General features: G+C 42.4%; 4 protein-coding genes across 5 annotated transcripts in view; 3 read left to right on the forward strand and 1 right to left on the reverse strand.

Annotated features, from left to right (window-relative positions):
• ppp1r14d (protein phosphatase 1 regulatory inhibitor subunit 14D) overlaps window positions 1-3,812 on the forward strand; it is a 7,060-nt gene extending 3,248 nt beyond the window's left edge. Inside the window, exons 2-4 of the mRNA XM_035610604.2 lie at window positions 2,823-2,903; window positions 3,184-3,216; window positions 3,357-3,812. Of these exons, the coding sequence (XP_035466497.2) occupies window positions 2,823-2,903; window positions 3,184-3,216; window positions 3,357-3,425 (183 nt within the window). The 3' untranslated portion in view covers window positions 3,426-3,812. The remainder of the gene's footprint in view (window positions 1-2,822; window positions 2,904-3,183; window positions 3,217-3,356) is intronic.
• Window positions 3,813-5,245: 1,433 nt separating this feature from the next.
• zfyve19 (zinc finger, FYVE domain containing 19) lies at window positions 5,246-8,665 on the reverse strand. Of its 2 annotated transcripts, none has more exons than XM_035610602.2 (11): window positions 8,462-8,665; window positions 8,260-8,381; window positions 8,092-8,145; window positions 7,845-8,011; window positions 7,585-7,727; window positions 7,001-7,109; window positions 6,553-6,771; window positions 6,348-6,424; window positions 6,048-6,149; window positions 5,800-5,963; window positions 5,246-5,559 (listed from the first exon to the last, which is right to left on the reverse strand). In XM_035610602.2, the coding sequence occupies exons 1-11, from the start codon at window positions 8,513-8,515 to the stop codon at window positions 5,481-5,483; spliced, it is 1,290 nt and encodes a 429-aa protein (XP_035466495.1). In that variant the 5' UTR covers window positions 8,516-8,665; the 3' UTR covers window positions 5,246-5,480. The 2 variants fall into 2 exon arrangements, with proteins under 2 accessions (XP_035466495.1, XP_035466494.1); XM_035610601.2 differs by having other exon boundaries at window positions 6,553-6,774.
• A 54-nt stretch (window positions 8,666-8,719) lies between these two features.
• bub1bb (BUB1 mitotic checkpoint serine/threonine kinase Bb) lies at window positions 8,720-12,653 on the forward strand. Its single transcript, XM_035610603.2, has 9 exons — window positions 8,720-8,862; window positions 9,576-9,743; window positions 9,856-9,915; window positions 9,990-10,134; window positions 10,225-10,421; window positions 10,547-10,710; window positions 10,815-11,008; window positions 11,106-11,206; window positions 11,776-12,653. The coding sequence occupies exons 2-9, from the start codon at window positions 9,601-9,603 to the stop codon at window positions 12,059-12,061; spliced, it is 1,290 nt and encodes a 429-aa protein (XP_035466496.1). The 5' UTR covers window positions 8,720-8,862; window positions 9,576-9,600; the 3' UTR covers window positions 12,062-12,653.
• A 404-nt stretch (window positions 12,654-13,057) lies between these two features.
• The window catches only part of LOC118286590 (serine/threonine-protein kinase PAK 6), a 19,865-nt gene continuing 17,922 nt past the window's right edge, over window positions 13,058-15,000 (forward strand). Inside the window, exon 1 of the mRNA XM_035611131.2 lies at window positions 13,058-13,332. The gene's annotated coding sequence lies outside the window, so the exon portion shown is untranslated. The remainder of the gene's footprint in view (window positions 13,333-15,000) is intronic.

The raw sequence follows: 15,000 nt of genomic DNA on the forward strand, positions 1-15,000 counted from the left end.
TGCCTCTGACAGGAAAAGGGAAGGCTCCGATAAGTTAAACACAGCACAGGCATCTTCTGAAAACAGTTCCACTTCCTGGGCATGGTTTCCTTCACATTAAAACAGCAAACACACGAAGCCTGGATCACATTAGCCACACTGCATGTGATGTTGATTTTTTGCTGTAATATTTTCTAAGACGACAGGTCAGTGAATCCTATTGCCTAATGCTTCCATGCAGCTGATCTAGTTGTGAACGATAAACATTATAGCTTGAATTAGATGAAAAAGGGGGAAACAGCCAGCCAGGGGCAAGTTCAGCAGACATCATGAGAATGTGTACATTATAATTTAAAATGCACTAAGTGGACATTTGGGCATGAGAGTGGTGAAAGAGAAAAGGACAGTGGGGTATGGTTTATCTTTTAGGTAGCTTAAAGTCACAAAATAATTGTCATGGTAACCTGCCCGATAGATTTTTCTATAACTGGAAACCTTGTCCTATCAGCGGACATTCATAGTCGGTACAATCCACAAATATCCACCTTAAATTTCAAGGAAATTCCAGCATGTCACCTCAGGCGGAGGTTGGCCCTACATGGGGGGCTAAGGGGGTCACCAAAATCAAACCTGATTCACTGGGGTGGCATATATCAATAATCTGTTTCACAGTTTCACAACAAGCATGGGCTGAGTGACTGATCAGTAATGTTAATCTCAGGGCAATGTTAATAACCCTCAGTGCTACCCTGCACAAAGTGTTTCTCCAGTGCGACAAAACCAAGTAAGAATATTGTAAGAATAAGATAAATACAATTTCAAAAAAGGATAAAAAATACAGACAGTCCTCACCTCATGATAATGATGAAACGCTTCTGATCTAGCCATAAATTGCAGCAGAGGTCAAATTATCTTGACAAAATTCAACTGCTTATTTAGACTGCATCTGTACTTCAGCTTGAAACAGATCCTCTGAGAACCACTTTGATATTCATGAATTCCAATATTAGTGCCAACATTCATTTTAGCTTCAGTCTGCTGCTTTTAACTTCAAAAAGTGCTGCTGAGACACTATTGCCCAGAGGCCTCGTTAAAATGCTATTTTCCCCTGATAATAGAGGTAAATCTCAACACGCGGAAAATTGTGACTACACACAAAGTGAAACACTGAAAACTAACTGGAAGGGTCGTGTGAAAGTGTCTTTCATTGATATTCAGTGGCGCTCTACAGAGGGGTTTAAGAGCAGTGCAAATAAGAGAGCAGTTTTAAGTTTATCAATTTTTTTTGACACTAACAGCTCGTGTAGTATATGTTTCAGGATCTCATTTATTCTTGTCTTACTGGATACAGATAACTTTGCGATTAATGCAGGACACAATAACTGCAAATTCAAACTCACATCAAATGTGAGCAGTTATTTGTTCATTTATTAATACTACTATCGAAAAGAAGGGAAAGAGAATACACCTAATACTAAACTTATTCAAGCAACACATTTGACTGTGAATAAAAAACTAAAATAACCAATCAAATCCATTATCATACGCTGCTGTCACGTTATATCAAGATGCATGTTCAAAACTAAGAAAACAATGCATGACACTGATACAAAATATTCTGCGCTGCATCATGCACACCAAACACCTACAAGTACTTCGATTACCCCAGTCAAGCACAACACATGGAGCATTCACAGCCCAACACGCCGGCGCTGGTAAAGCAGCCCACAAAGCAAAGAAATGTACAGCATGAATTTAAAAAAACAAACAATGAGCCCAGTGTACTTCCTACAGACATCAGCAGAATCACATGGGGTCCAATCTGGCAGCATGTATCAGCTAGAGAGGGCACGGGGGACTGTGAAGGTGGGCCCGTCTTATTCCGCCACTCAGCACTTCAACATTGATTTAGTTCTCTTCTCAAGCAGAAAGCTGTGCGAGTCCCATCCTCACCAGCCGTGAAAACTCCCCAACCGGAAAATACTCCTCTTAAAAAGTGAGTGTACTTCTGCTGACGCCAGATATCTCGGTGTTCAGAATTCCCACAGTGAGCAGTCTTCATTCCCCCTGAAAATGTGTGGATAAGAGCAACCGACGTGAAATGATTATGTTTGCTATACTTGCTTTTTATACCCCCCCCCCCCCCCCCCCCCCCCCTTTTTTAACAATCTTTACAGAAGGTTACACGATCTTTGAGAAAGACACACTGCTCACTCTATCACAGTAAATGCTGCCCATGTGTGTGTATCTTCATTCACAGTGTGGCACAACCGATTTGCGTTTGATACTTTACTACATTACTGTCGGTGATGTCTGAACTACAGTGTAAATGCCAGCAGGGTAAACCGTCCGTGAAATCTGATGGTGGCATGTGGCAAGTATGGCCTCCTGCAGCCCCCTTTTCCCTTCATGCCTCAGTGCTCCTCAGCATTGCTCACGTTCACAGGACATCATCAATCACATTGTTGTTGTAAGTAATTCTTCTGGGAGAAAACAGTATTTGTCCTTATTCCTAAAATACAACCAACACTGATAAACACGACAAAGGGGATACAAGTAGAGAGTTGACCCTTTAAAACTTGAAAATGCTCACATGCTACTGTGCATGCAGCAGGGAAATCCCTGACATGTCGCATCACATCCTGGATCTCGTCATTCACTTGCTTTTCCTTCTGAATGACTCACTAGTCTCACCGCTATGAAGGAATGGATGGCAAGAAGCCCACAGTATACAGTGCTTGCAAGATCTCTTGTAGCATGAAGAAATCAAGTGTGAACCAGTATAATAAGAGGAGATTATTGTGTCACTCATTTCTCTCTTGTGTGTACCTCTGCTCTCACAGGAGGAAGAGATCCCAGAGTTAGAGATTGACATAGATGAGCTCCTGGAGCTGCCAGACGAAGGGCAGAGAAGCCGGCTGCAGGTAAAAACTGCGCAATTTCACCTCATTTATTTTTATATATTCCATAATTTATTACTGGATAATATGACTGGTCACCAAAACTGCAAACAAATGACAAACTTAAGTCTAGAGGGTCTGAAGTTCAGGTCAAAGAAGTGGGACATTATAACCCTCATTGACCCTTGTGTGGAGTAATATCATGATAAATACTTGACCCTTGCTGGAATTCAGTGTCGCAATGTTTGCAGTGAAAAAGCAATGTCCCAATGTTGTGTGTCAGCCCATTTGTTTTCTTCACTAGGAGCTGTTGCAAGAATGCAGAAAGCCAAAAGAGGTGAGACAAACATTTTTCCCCCCATTAATTATATGAAACTGCACACTTTGCATACAAAGATTTCATTATTCATTTGTTGTCTAATTTCTGACAATTATCCTAAATAAAAAAGAAATCTTTTTTCCTCCTCCTCCCCACAGGATTTTATCAATGGGCTGCTCTACAGGATAAAGGGTCTACGTAAAATGTCAGGTCCCTTGAAGAAATAATTTTAGGTCAAATGAAGAATTGAGACATTGCTGGGGCCTCTTATCTTCCCATCTCCCAGACGTTAACTGCTTGGATGCCCCGTACGTGCGGTTTACATGTCGATGGGATTCTCTTCGTCAGTCAGCATCAGTCTAACACCAGAAGCAGTTGGGTTTTGAATAGATGTTTTTTTATTTCACTTTAATTTATGGACTGCTATAACATTTTGTTTCCCCGTTAACCAATAATGCACATGAGATAAAAAGCTGTATCGACTATTACTCAGACGGACTGTTTTTTTGTTGTTGTGCAAGACTGTACATTTTCAGTTGCCTATTTATGTACATAGATATTTTTGTTCTGATAACATTGTTGTATGTCGAAATAAAAATGGAACGTTTTCAAGACAAGGCTGTTGATGAATCGTCGAATAGATTCAATGTGATTCCACAAGCACAGGCAATCAAGTGGTTGGCCAACAACAGGTATCAGAAATTATTCATCCCCCATATAAAAATAAATATTGACATGTCCATAACACCCAGCAGTTCACATTACCAATTGAAATAAGCTGTTACCGCAGTTTCCCTTCATCACTGCTCTAAAACACTTCCTTGCCTCTGACGGATGATAATGTCATACTCTCCAGAGACGTCATACCATTCCCGGAATGCATGGTTGTGTTTTCGCTAAAATGTTCAACAGGGATGAGACAAAGGGGACGTTGTCATGCCAAGTGCAGGAGTAAACACAGTGAAATCATCTGCAGGAGGGTCCATTAAGTATGCATCCATTATCCCCATCCATTTCCTGTCTGTGCTTCCGTGTATGACAAGGCCAGAGAAGGCAAATACAGTAACGGCCTCCACACACACCTTAATGGAGCAAGTCCCCGGAGGAGAGTGTAATTATGGTTTCTCCCCAGTTAGCTAGACAGTAATGCATAGTGAGGGAAACTGCACTCTGGCCATCTCTCTGACATGCACGGTGGGTCTTTCGGCTGAGGGCTCCATTATAGTAATTGGCTCGGTTCGACCCCCATTTCCACTTTTACTTCTCTGACATGCAGGCCATCCGTACTGTCACGCTACACTTCTGTGACCTGCCAGACTGGGATGTTTTTTTTGTCACGTAATGATAACGTTAATCCCCAAAAAAGGCCTCAATGTAAAACTAAAACTAAAAAAAGATGCGGTGTTCTCTCAATGACGCGACATTGCGCCCTACACTTTTGCTTCCTTTCTAATGAAATTACACACAAGGACAAGAAAGACAATACCCATGTCACACTCACAGCCAAACATGGATTACAAGAGTGACTGCGGTGCCTGCCAAAAGATAACAAAGCCCTCAGTAATCCTTTTATTCCGACTTGTCTATGCAGTTTAGAGATGACAGTAGTCTGGGACTGTACATCCTCCCAGATGAGCTCATGATGTGTCTTGCCTTCTGTATGTGTTGTCAGTTACAAAAAATAAAATGATGACAAGTGCAAAGGGGGATTAAGATGAGCCTATGCCTTTTGGAAGTATGACAAAACACCTCAAGCTTGGACAGTTTAAAACTTTTTTGTGTGCAGCAGCAGTACAGTTTTACTCAAATTTAAACACTTTCTAGCAGCCTCCACACACACACACACACACACACACACACACACACACACACACACACACACACACACACACACACACACACACACACACACACACACACACACACACATATATATACACATATATATATAGTATTGCCTGTACATTGAAATATACATCCATTGTTATTTTTTCTTAATCTGTTCATGTAGATCAGTGTTTGCTACTGCAGAAAACAAATGCTGCTCTTCCTGTAGTCTACATAGACACATGTTTATTGCCATGTTGGACGGACCGGAGGCGATACGTTAGAGGTTATATTTAGGCATTCTGCTTAGATAACATGTGATGTTTAGAGTTTCTCAGACATTTCTTTTCTTTTCTTTTTTACAACATTAGGTCACTTGAGGCTAAAGCAACAGGCTACGGATGATGACTGACAAGAGCCTGATAAAGCGAAACATCTAGAGCACAGTCCGACTTTCATGTCTTCCTCTTCTTCTTCGGCGCAGTGTAGTTGGCGGTGCGATGCTCCATCCTGTCATATTTATCATGGCCCTCCCTGGGGAGATAATGGAGTGTGGATTGATAATTCATCACAATAAATACTTAATGTTCATGCTGCTTAACAGTATGGCAGCAGCCTGCCCGCAATGTATCTGGGTCGTGGTATACATTCCAAATCACAGGCATATTTCTTCGGCATCAGGGTTAAGATTTCCATGCAAAGCTGATTGGAAAACAAGGATTGTTGCAGTGCTTTTTTAAACATTTTTTTTTCGGTGAATGTGTTTTAGGCTACCTGAAGCATCGGTTGCAGTAAAGGTCTCCATCACAGGTGTGACAGCGAAGCGTGGCGTCTTGGTTACAGATGCAGCACCAAGGAAGTTCTTCCTCATCACTGTCTGACGGCTGTTGTGCTACGCCCGCTGGTGAAATCCTACTCTTGGGTCCTGGAGCCTGTGTCTTGAAAACACATCAGAGCAACAAGGGATTAAATGTTATTCTCTTCTACTATTATGAATTTGTCCTTTGCCTGCTGTCCTGTACCAGTTTCTTTCCAGCTTTTTTATTTTCTGTGTTCCTTGGTCCACACTGTTCTAAAGGTATGTTGTAGCCACTGGCCTCATCCAGTGCAGCTTCTTCTGAGAGCTGGGGGGAGTCAGAAAAAGAATAATTTAGGAACATGCCTGTTTGTTACATTACAAATAAGTAAAATGGCAAAATAGCAGCCCCTTGTGGACTTCCTGGCCTTTAAGGGTATGATATGTACTAGGTAACGCATTTATTATGTCAGATCTTTGTTGTCTACATTACAATATCAAGTTTATTTTGCCTTATGCTCCACACCTGTTTTAACACCCTCTTTACAGCTTCCTCCTCAGTTTCCTCCTCACTGTCAGGATGCTGGAAGTCATCCATAGTAACTGAAAGTGACATGGGGAAAACGAACTGTGACAGGTTCATGGTCACAATGGTTAAATCATGAAATATTTTCTGATATTGTTGTACAACTATAGATAACGGATGTGGTAGAGAGAGTGTGTTTGTGTACCTTTGTCTGGGTCCTGCCCCTTCAGCTGGGCCAACCTCTTGGTCATGTGGAGGATCTGATCCTGCGAATGCTGCTCCTTCCTCAGCTCCTCCATGGCCTCCTCCAGCAGACGGGCCTTCTCAACCTCCAACTGCTTAGGTGCATCCTGGTTCTCCTCCAAATTCTCATCTCGTATTCCCCCCTCCCCCTTGTTAAGATCGTTCATACGGCCGTCAACATCTGCTGGTAGAAATATAGGTCAGAGAATATTTGGGAGATCTACGTAGTAGCTGAACACGGTGACATTTTGTAACCTGACTGACTGTGCAAGACTATGTGAAGAGGCTGTGATCATTGTATAAAGCCTGATAAAATTATTATTTTGATATATATTATTATATATATGATATATTATTATTAAATTATTAGCTGAATATGTGTGAAAACAGTGGCAGGAGTAGGATCTTACTGCTTTCGGGATTTGATTGTTGGTCATCGATGGCAACCTCCTCTGTCATCTGACTGAGCAGATCATTGGCTCGTTCAGTCTGAGTCCTGTTATCTGGAGGCTGGTGCAACTGTACAGATGAGCACACAAGTACATTTACTGGGAAGCAATTCTATAAAATTCTTCTTTTAGTCTAATGGAAAGAGGCACTTAGCATTTAAACAGCATTAACGCCACCCACCAATCTGGAGTGTCGGCCAGAGCTGAAAAAGAAGACCCAACAAAATTCTCTCCATCCACCCATCATCTTTAAAGCACTCAAACAAAGATCTATACTTTCCCTCCTCAACGCTGAATAAATTCCCAAGATTCAAAACTTCCACTCCACATATCTTCAATTCCTTCTTCAGCTTTTCTCTATTGTATACTTCTGACAGTGATAAATAACATACATAACACTTTCTTCCACTCCACACCTACATAGCCCTGTTGTGGATGCTTCGGTATTAAATGCATTGTCCTATTTGTGCCCAATGAGGGCTAGTCACTGAGCCTTACTGCAAGGCCTAAGCAGTTACAGACAAGTAGGAAGGGGTTTATCTCACAGGTGGAGGGGCTTGAGATGGTGGAGGCTGACCCCGCAGAGCTGCCAAACGTTCCTCCATCTCCTCCGCAGACGGCACTGGCCGACTGGGAGCTCTCAGAGCAGCTAGGCGAGACTCGAGCTCTTTCTCAGAGGGGATAGACTCTGAAGAAGAGGTAAAAAAATAAGCTTACAGTGACTTATGCCAAGAGAAAATGTATTATTACTATAACTTTTAATGTAAATCAAAGTAGTAGCTGTGAACAATTCTTATTTCATTACTTGGCACAGTGTCGTCTTTGAGCTTTTGAAGCCGTTCAGCAATGGCCTGATCTTCTTTACTCAGGCCCTTGGCTGGCAGAGGGCCCGCTTTGCTCTGTCTACTGACACCATGTGCAAGAGGCTGCGTCGACTGTCCCTGCTGCTTCGCCTCAAATGCAGCGACCCGTCTGTGGAAGAAACACCAACTTTAGATATCATCAGACTGCTGCGTTGACAACGTGTCTTGAACAAAAGATCATATACTGACTTTTTGTAGTTTTCAGGAGGAGACCATCTTCCTGCAGTGCTTTGAGTCTCCCCACTAAAAAAGAAGAAGATATGAGGACAAAGTAAGAGGCTTTAGGACCAATCAGATAACCACAGGTGTTTTTTGGGTGGGGGAGGGGGTGGGTCTTTTGCATGGTTTCACCTTTACCTTGTCAGATTGCCATGGCACTGTTTACACACCTTCTGCTGGGCGGTGCCGAGGCGAGGTACCACCGCACTGAAAGTCAAACAGCTGGAGCAGAGGGAGCGGCCGCAGCTCTTACAGCCCAGCTGTGGTTGACACGACGGCGTAAATCACACAGTTTTCACGTGTAAGATGTGAGATTTGGTATGAGCCGGCCAGACCTTACCTCCTTCTTGAAGAGGCTGAACTTGGATGCGCAACAAAAGCAGCGGTTGTCCATGCCGACACGCGCGGACAGTCATGTGACGGGCAGTTCGAATTTGGCCGCGGCTGCTTTTGCGGGTAAATGTGTGAATTAAAACCGATTTTGTGAGCGACGATTCAGCAGCTAGCTGTCTGTTTTCAGCCTGTCAGTGTTGCTCAAAATCAAATCCGGAACTATCGCCGGTGACGCGTCGTTGCGTCGACATCCGGTTTCCTGTTTGTGGTTTTCCTCCAATCAGCTTTCTCCGAATCCTCTCGCGGCGCCCGTTCAAAACAGAGTCGACCGTTCGGCAGCGACTCGTTGCCGCAGCTTTGTGGTTGTGTTACCTGGGGGAAGAAAAGACAAGAGGACCCTCGTAAGCGGTATGAGAAATCACCGTTTTGGTGAATTGTATTGTTTCTATATGTGACTGGTACAATATGCCGATATTTCGAACGACTGGAAACAGGTCGCGCAGAAGCGAACGTTAGCTAGTTAGCTAGCTTGTTAGCTCCCCACGTCATGCTCTCACTGTCGTTAATGGCGTTGGCTACAGCATTGTTTTGATTCAGTGCCACCTGTTATGTTGTGGAAGACTAAAGTATTTTTACCATCATAAGTTTCTGTGTCGATGTTATGTCATTACACCTCCTCAAGCTGATATTTACTCATCGGTGTTGCCCCTGTATAAGTCTCAAGACTCGTTTCCTCTCCTGTTTGCACAACCAAGTCCCAATTTAAGGCCTGAATGATAATTATGATTGGAATAATGAGTGTATAGTTTTTATGGGTCACTATCACACATGAAAATGCATCACAAGGTTGAAGGACAGGATTAAAACGCAATTTGAAAAGAGCTAAAACATAATTTACACTACAGGCGAGCCCACATGCTTCCTGTTTGAATTATGTTGTGATTTGTTTTTATATAACTGTGTTTATTGAGTTTTCAGTACAAGTGTCATTTACAAAATAATTTGCACTTTGCAATAATCCAGCATGTGTACGGAATAACACACTGATAAGGCAATGCAACAGAACACAGGACATAAATAAGAGCACTTTAAAGAAAGTGCACTGTTTTTTTTTTGTCTAGGCATCTAGTTGTCTTATTTTCCAAAATGGCAGAAGGAGGAGATGTGGAATGGGAGCTGAGCAAAGAAAACATCCAGCCACTGCGGCGGGGCAGAGCCATATCAGCCTTACACCAAGCACTCAGTCAACAACAGGAGGGACACAGCTCTGCCACCAACCAACAAAGACAGTATGGAGGGGCTTTAAATGCATTACAACTTGTTTGGGTGATGAAAAAAATGTTTTCATGTGCATTTTTAAAATTACAATGGGGATTTTTCTTGCTTTTTTTTCTTCACCAGGGCCTTTGAGTGTGAACTGCGAATGTATGATGGCGAGGATCCTCTGGATGTTTGGGATCGGTAAGTGGAAAATGGAAATGGTAAGGTGTAAGGAGGTTTTATATGTGATAGTCACGTAGCTATGTCTTTCACAGGTATATAAAGTGGACAGAGCAAACTTTCCCTCAGGGAGGAAAAGAGAGCAACCTCGCCACACTGTTGGAACGGGCTGTTACCAGATTCACGGATGAGAAGAAATATCACGAGGACCCTCGCTATGTTCACCTCTGGATCAAATTTGTATGTGTAATGACCAGTTTTTCACTTATACTTGACAATCTAATACAGTATTAATAACTGTTGTCACAAATGTGTATTGTGTGTCATTAGGCAGAGAATTGCCCGGAGCCATTGGACATTTACAGGTTCATGCAAGCGCAGGGCATAGGAGTGACACAGGCATCCTTCTACATTGCTTGGTCAGAGGAGTATGAGAATCAAGGCAACTGTCGCAAAGCAGACCTGGTCTTCCAAGAGGGATTTAAGAAGTGTGCTGAGCCGAACGATAAGCTCCTACAGTTTCACAAGTATGGATCAATGCAGTACACTTTGAGATAAAGATCTCCGTTTGACAAGCAACATATTTCCCACCAGTTTCAACAGTTATATCATTAAAGTTTACAATTGCAATTTTCTGTGTTGTTATTTATAGGGCTCTGCAGGCACGTGTGTCCCGGCGGGCGATGATGGATGTTGAGGAGGAAGAAAGTGATAATGAGCCCAAAGAACCAGAGAGAGTTTCTCTGGCTGACCTCAAACATAGAGGGAAGAAAAAAGCCATCGCCCCTGTCAACAGAACCGGGCCTGCAATCAGAAGTGAGCACACATCTGAATTAAACCAGTACATACTTACAAATGTTAGTGTGCCTTTTAATATAATAGGATAGAGGGTTTAAGTACAGTTTTTCTGTTTTGAACAGGTGTTTCTGGAGGCCTGCAGTCACGTGGCACCTCTATTCTCGGCAATGCTTCAAACAGTCGGTTGATGATATTTGATGAAACCAAGACCCAAAGTGCTGGTCCATCAGAGCCCAAGTTAGAGTCTTGGATGGCTCCTCCCACTTCTAGGGCGAAGGAGAATGAGCAGAGACCAGAAAAGTGGAGTGATGTCAAGGTATGAGACAAGCAGCTGTAACATTACTTAATTTAGATATCTGAAATAAAACTCGGCATCCGTGTGTTTAATACTTTGTTGTTTTTATTCATCATAGATTCCCCAGAAGTCCAAATTTGGACATACTGTGATGGCTCCACCGCCTCCCAAACCCACCTTCCAACCGTTTGTTGAGGAGTCAGACCAGCCTCCAACAATGTGAGTGACAACAAGAGATTCATTGCTTTTATTTGCTGAATATTCAATGTACATTACACGTTCACGTTGATGAATAACAAGTAGCAGTTGAGACTGACAACGGATATTCTAATCAAAATGTGTGTGAAACAGTAATATTGGTTTGTTAAAATCAGATTGTGCACCACTGTCTCAAAGGAACTTGTGTGGCCCTGGGCTGCTGCACAGTACTGAATGCACTGCACGGTGGACAGGAGTCACGTTCATTAATTGAACACGAAAATGTAGGTCAGGGTGAAACAAACAACCGACGTATGGTAGCGGCGGCAAAAAGTTTGCAACCTAACTCGGCTGTTAAGAGATTGGTTCGGACCCAGAACGTTCTAAAAACTCCTGTTTGAAAACCCTTCTGATTTTGTTTGGTTGACATGAGCACAGCTCAAGGTGAGCGTGGCCTGATGTCCAGCACTCTAAACAGCCCCTCTCATTTTACACCGTAATTTGAAGATTTGATATAATAATAATAATAATAATTGCTTATTTCTTAGCTTTGCCTTTGGTTTTATATTGTCCTTCCTTCGTTACCGCAGGACTCCGTGTAAGATCAATCCAGCGGTGAACACGGTTTTATCGGCACGTAAGCCGTGCAGAGAAGAGACTCCCCTGAAGAGACTGCAGGATCACCATCATCAGCAGAGAGAGGGCGAGGCAGGAAAGCCTCAGGAGCAGAGCATGTACTGTAAAGAGCTGCTGCTCAGCGGCGCCGTTGAATTCAGCTTTGAGGAACTGCGTGCCGAACGCCACTTCAAAAAGACGGCACAGGAATCAGAGGTCAGGCGTCAAAGGGATCAAGCAAACGCCAGCACTGCAAACTGACACAAACTGGACTATCAATTTGATTTGATGTGGATTTTTTTCACCTTCATTTTGACAAGATGTGATCTGCAAGCATCATGTTATTAATGTTTTGCATTGTTTGTTACACTTTTGTAAATATTTTTTGATAGAGCTCCCTGTTACTCAAAAAAGTAAAAAGAGGAAAAAAAGGTTGTGTTATCAGAAACCCTTTGAAGTGACCTCACACTATTTTAGTTGTGTAGGATTCATTAATTATACAATAGGAGACTTGTACAGTCTAATGCAGTCCAGCACAAAACACCACAAACTACAAGCAACAAAACTGACTGTACATTAGAAAACATATCTACCGGATTTAAACAAACCATAACGACTTCACAGTAGTAACAGGGCTATTGAGTTGTATTATATTGTTATGTGTCCAAGTTATTCCTAATTTCACCCTGATTCATCCTTTTTTCTCAGTTGCATTGTTCTTTAGAACATTGTTTTTTATGTCTGCTGCCTTTTTGCATTTCATTTTGTCTGGAGCAGATCTCCTTTGGTTCAATGTCCCTTCAATAACACGTGTCGTTGATGTTCAATAAACCTGTTAAGAAGTCTGACTGATGATTAGTGGGATTGTGAGTTTTTTTTCTTCTTTCTTTGAGACTGGAGGATTGTAACAATGCACCGTCAGCAGGGGGCATACGAGGGAGAGCACGGGATGTATTCCTCCAAATGTTGGTCGGATTACTAATGGGGTGGCGATAACAGTTTAGTGTTATCTGTTGCTGAAATTAAATTGGGTCAATACTGGTTGCCAAGGATGAAAATTAACGTGAAGAGTCATATATTTCATTATTACTGCTGCTTATGCTATTGATATTGAATTCATTCAACTTTCTCACTGCAGGGGACACTTGATCCTTTAAGAAACTCTGACAAGATTTTAATGAACAAATGTTGCCTCCAACAAAAGTTAATCATTCGCCCAGGAGATTTGACCAAAACCTCGTGACTAAAGCGGAGTGAGCGACCCTTGTGAGGACGGAATCCACTTCAGGCACAGGCAGCCCGCAGGGCAGACACTGATGAATGGCTGGAAGATAGGTGGTTGGTCTCATTAGCAAGTTAAATCCCCCCCTTTGCAGTTGTGTGCTCAACAGGCCACAGCTCTCCCCAACAGGCCACTATCCTGATGTACTCGGACAGAGAGCTGCTGCTTTTACGTGCACGTGGAGCACTGGAGGACACACTTTGATCTCGTACTGGAAATATGACACCGCCAGCCAAGATCCGCTCGACTGGTGAGTTCCGTAAACTCTCTACTGAAAGTCAGCGACTCCCACCATAATAACACTGCACAACCACATCATAATGCAGGGATAGGTTTGCTATTTGGCAGGACTTATTGAAAGCTCATCCCGGGAAAAGGGAGCAGCCAGTGTCTCTCCCTCCCTGCAGCAGAGAGATGGAACAAGCAGGCTACCTTGCCTTGATGTGTCCCCCGGACAGGCCCTCAGAGAAGAGCTTTTGTCCAGCGTTGTTACTCTGATGGACATGACCCCCTCAGGCCTCTGGATGAGCCATGTTTTTTTCACTCAGCGCCCCTCAACCTATTTATACAGCTTTTACTTGCATGCACCAGTTAACAGAAAGTTCTCTGCCCAAGCTTCTACTTCACTTACAGGTCACTAGTTGTTTGGCTGGAACAAAGTGCAGCAGCGACTCATCCGTCCAATTTCTTGCAAAATGCTGTTATTGTGGAGGTTCATGTCAGCAGGAAAAGAAAGAAGGAGAGGTTTGTCATGACACTCGTGGAAGCTCAACGAGCTTTTGAATCCTAATTGTATTTAATTATTTTATCAATTCGAACACTATCCCATAATCTTAATATTTGATCTGTTTGGCTAACATGATCTTTTTTTAATCAGACATTGCTTTTTGACTTAAGCTGCTTTGAGTCATGCACTGATGTCCAGACATTTTCCTGAACTTTTCCGGAGGGGCTGTATTTGTGAGAACGCAAATGGTTTACCAAGGCGAGATAGCATCACAGTTTTGATCTAATTTAAAAAGCATTCACATTGCCAGTAGATGAGTTTGCCCTTCAGTCTGGACTCAGAGTGAGCTGCTAGCCGCCGTGCAGACTGGTGAAATGGATCTGTCTCATAGAGGATCTTGACAGTGTTGGGTTAGGGTGAGTCTTCGTGCGAGACTTGGGTCAGTAGATGTGTACTTTTAGGTCGTCACAAAGGTTAAAAACATCAGTGTGTCCACTTGGACGTCATGTTCACATCCCTGCAGATCAAACTGGAGCTGATCAATATGAGTACTTCTGTTATTGACCCGTCAACGAAGGACGATCGTGCCCTTTCAAACTGAAGACAACAGCCAGATGGATTTTAGAGGGTTCCTTTGTCCAACGTAACATTAAACATTTAGTCATTAGTCATTTGACCTTTAGTAATTCATACATTTGACCTTTTTAATCTAACAAGTTCTAATTAAAAAATATAAAATAATTATTTTATAGTAATTAAAAATTCTCAGTTTTTATTTTTATTTTTAATTTTTATTTTTTCACGGCATACTTCTCTCCTGTATGTTTTTTCATCTGTGGGCAGATGTGGGCTTCCATACATAACATTATTGGAGAACAAACAGGAGAATGATGCAAGTTTTGTTTTTTTATTTCTTCTACAGTGGTCTCACTCTAACAGAATTGAAATGGATTTATAGGTCATCTGGAAATGTCAGTGGATTAAAAAAAAGAAAAAAAACTGCATTAGCATAAGCTGAGCCCTGATATCCCCCGGTGTAATCCTCACAGATTCATCCTAAACAACAGCATGAATTGAAATGCAAATAATTAAGGCAGTTTCACTCAATGTGGTCCACAGGCTTTCTTATTAATGACATTGTGGTTTAAAACTACTATTGTCATTGTAAGCCCTTTTTTTTTTTTTACATCC

Source organism: Scophthalmus maximus, chromosome 15 (genome assembly GCF_022379125.1).
Source record: "Scophthalmus maximus strain ysfricsl-2021 chromosome 15, ASM2237912v1, whole genome shotgun sequence".
Classification (NCBI taxonomy): domain Eukaryota; kingdom Metazoa; phylum Chordata; class Actinopteri; order Pleuronectiformes; family Scophthalmidae; genus Scophthalmus; species Scophthalmus maximus.

What these genes read in the sequence shown, in the direction of transcription:
- bub1bb (XM_035610603.2), top strand. Translation starts at nt 9,601, where the DNA reads ATGGCAGAAGGAGGAGATGTGGAATGGGAGCTGAGCAAAGAAAACATC. An exon ending in AAGCTCCTACAGTTTCACAA is followed by an intron (nt 10,422 to 10,546) that starts GTATGGATCAAT and finishes TGTTATTTATAG; the next exon opens with GGCTCTGCAGGCACGTGTGT. An exon ending in TCAGACCAGCCTCCAACAAT is followed by an intron (nt 11,207 to 11,775) that starts GTGAGTGACAAC and finishes TCGTTACCGCAG; the next exon opens with GACTCCGTGTAAGATCAATC.
- zfyve19 (XM_035610601.2), bottom strand. Translation starts at nt 8,515, where the DNA reads ATGGACAACCGCTGCTTTTGTTGCGCATCCAAGTTCAGCCTCTTCAAG. An exon ending in ACAATCAAATCCCGAAAGCA is followed by an intron (nt 6,775 to 7,000) that starts GTAAGATCCTAC and finishes TATTTCTACCAG; the next exon opens with CAGATGTTGACGGCCGTATG. An exon ending in TAAAGAGGGTGTTAAAACAG is followed by an intron (nt 6,150 to 6,347) that starts GTGTGGAGCATA and finishes GACTCCCCCCAG; the next exon opens with CTCTCAGAAGAAGCTGCACT.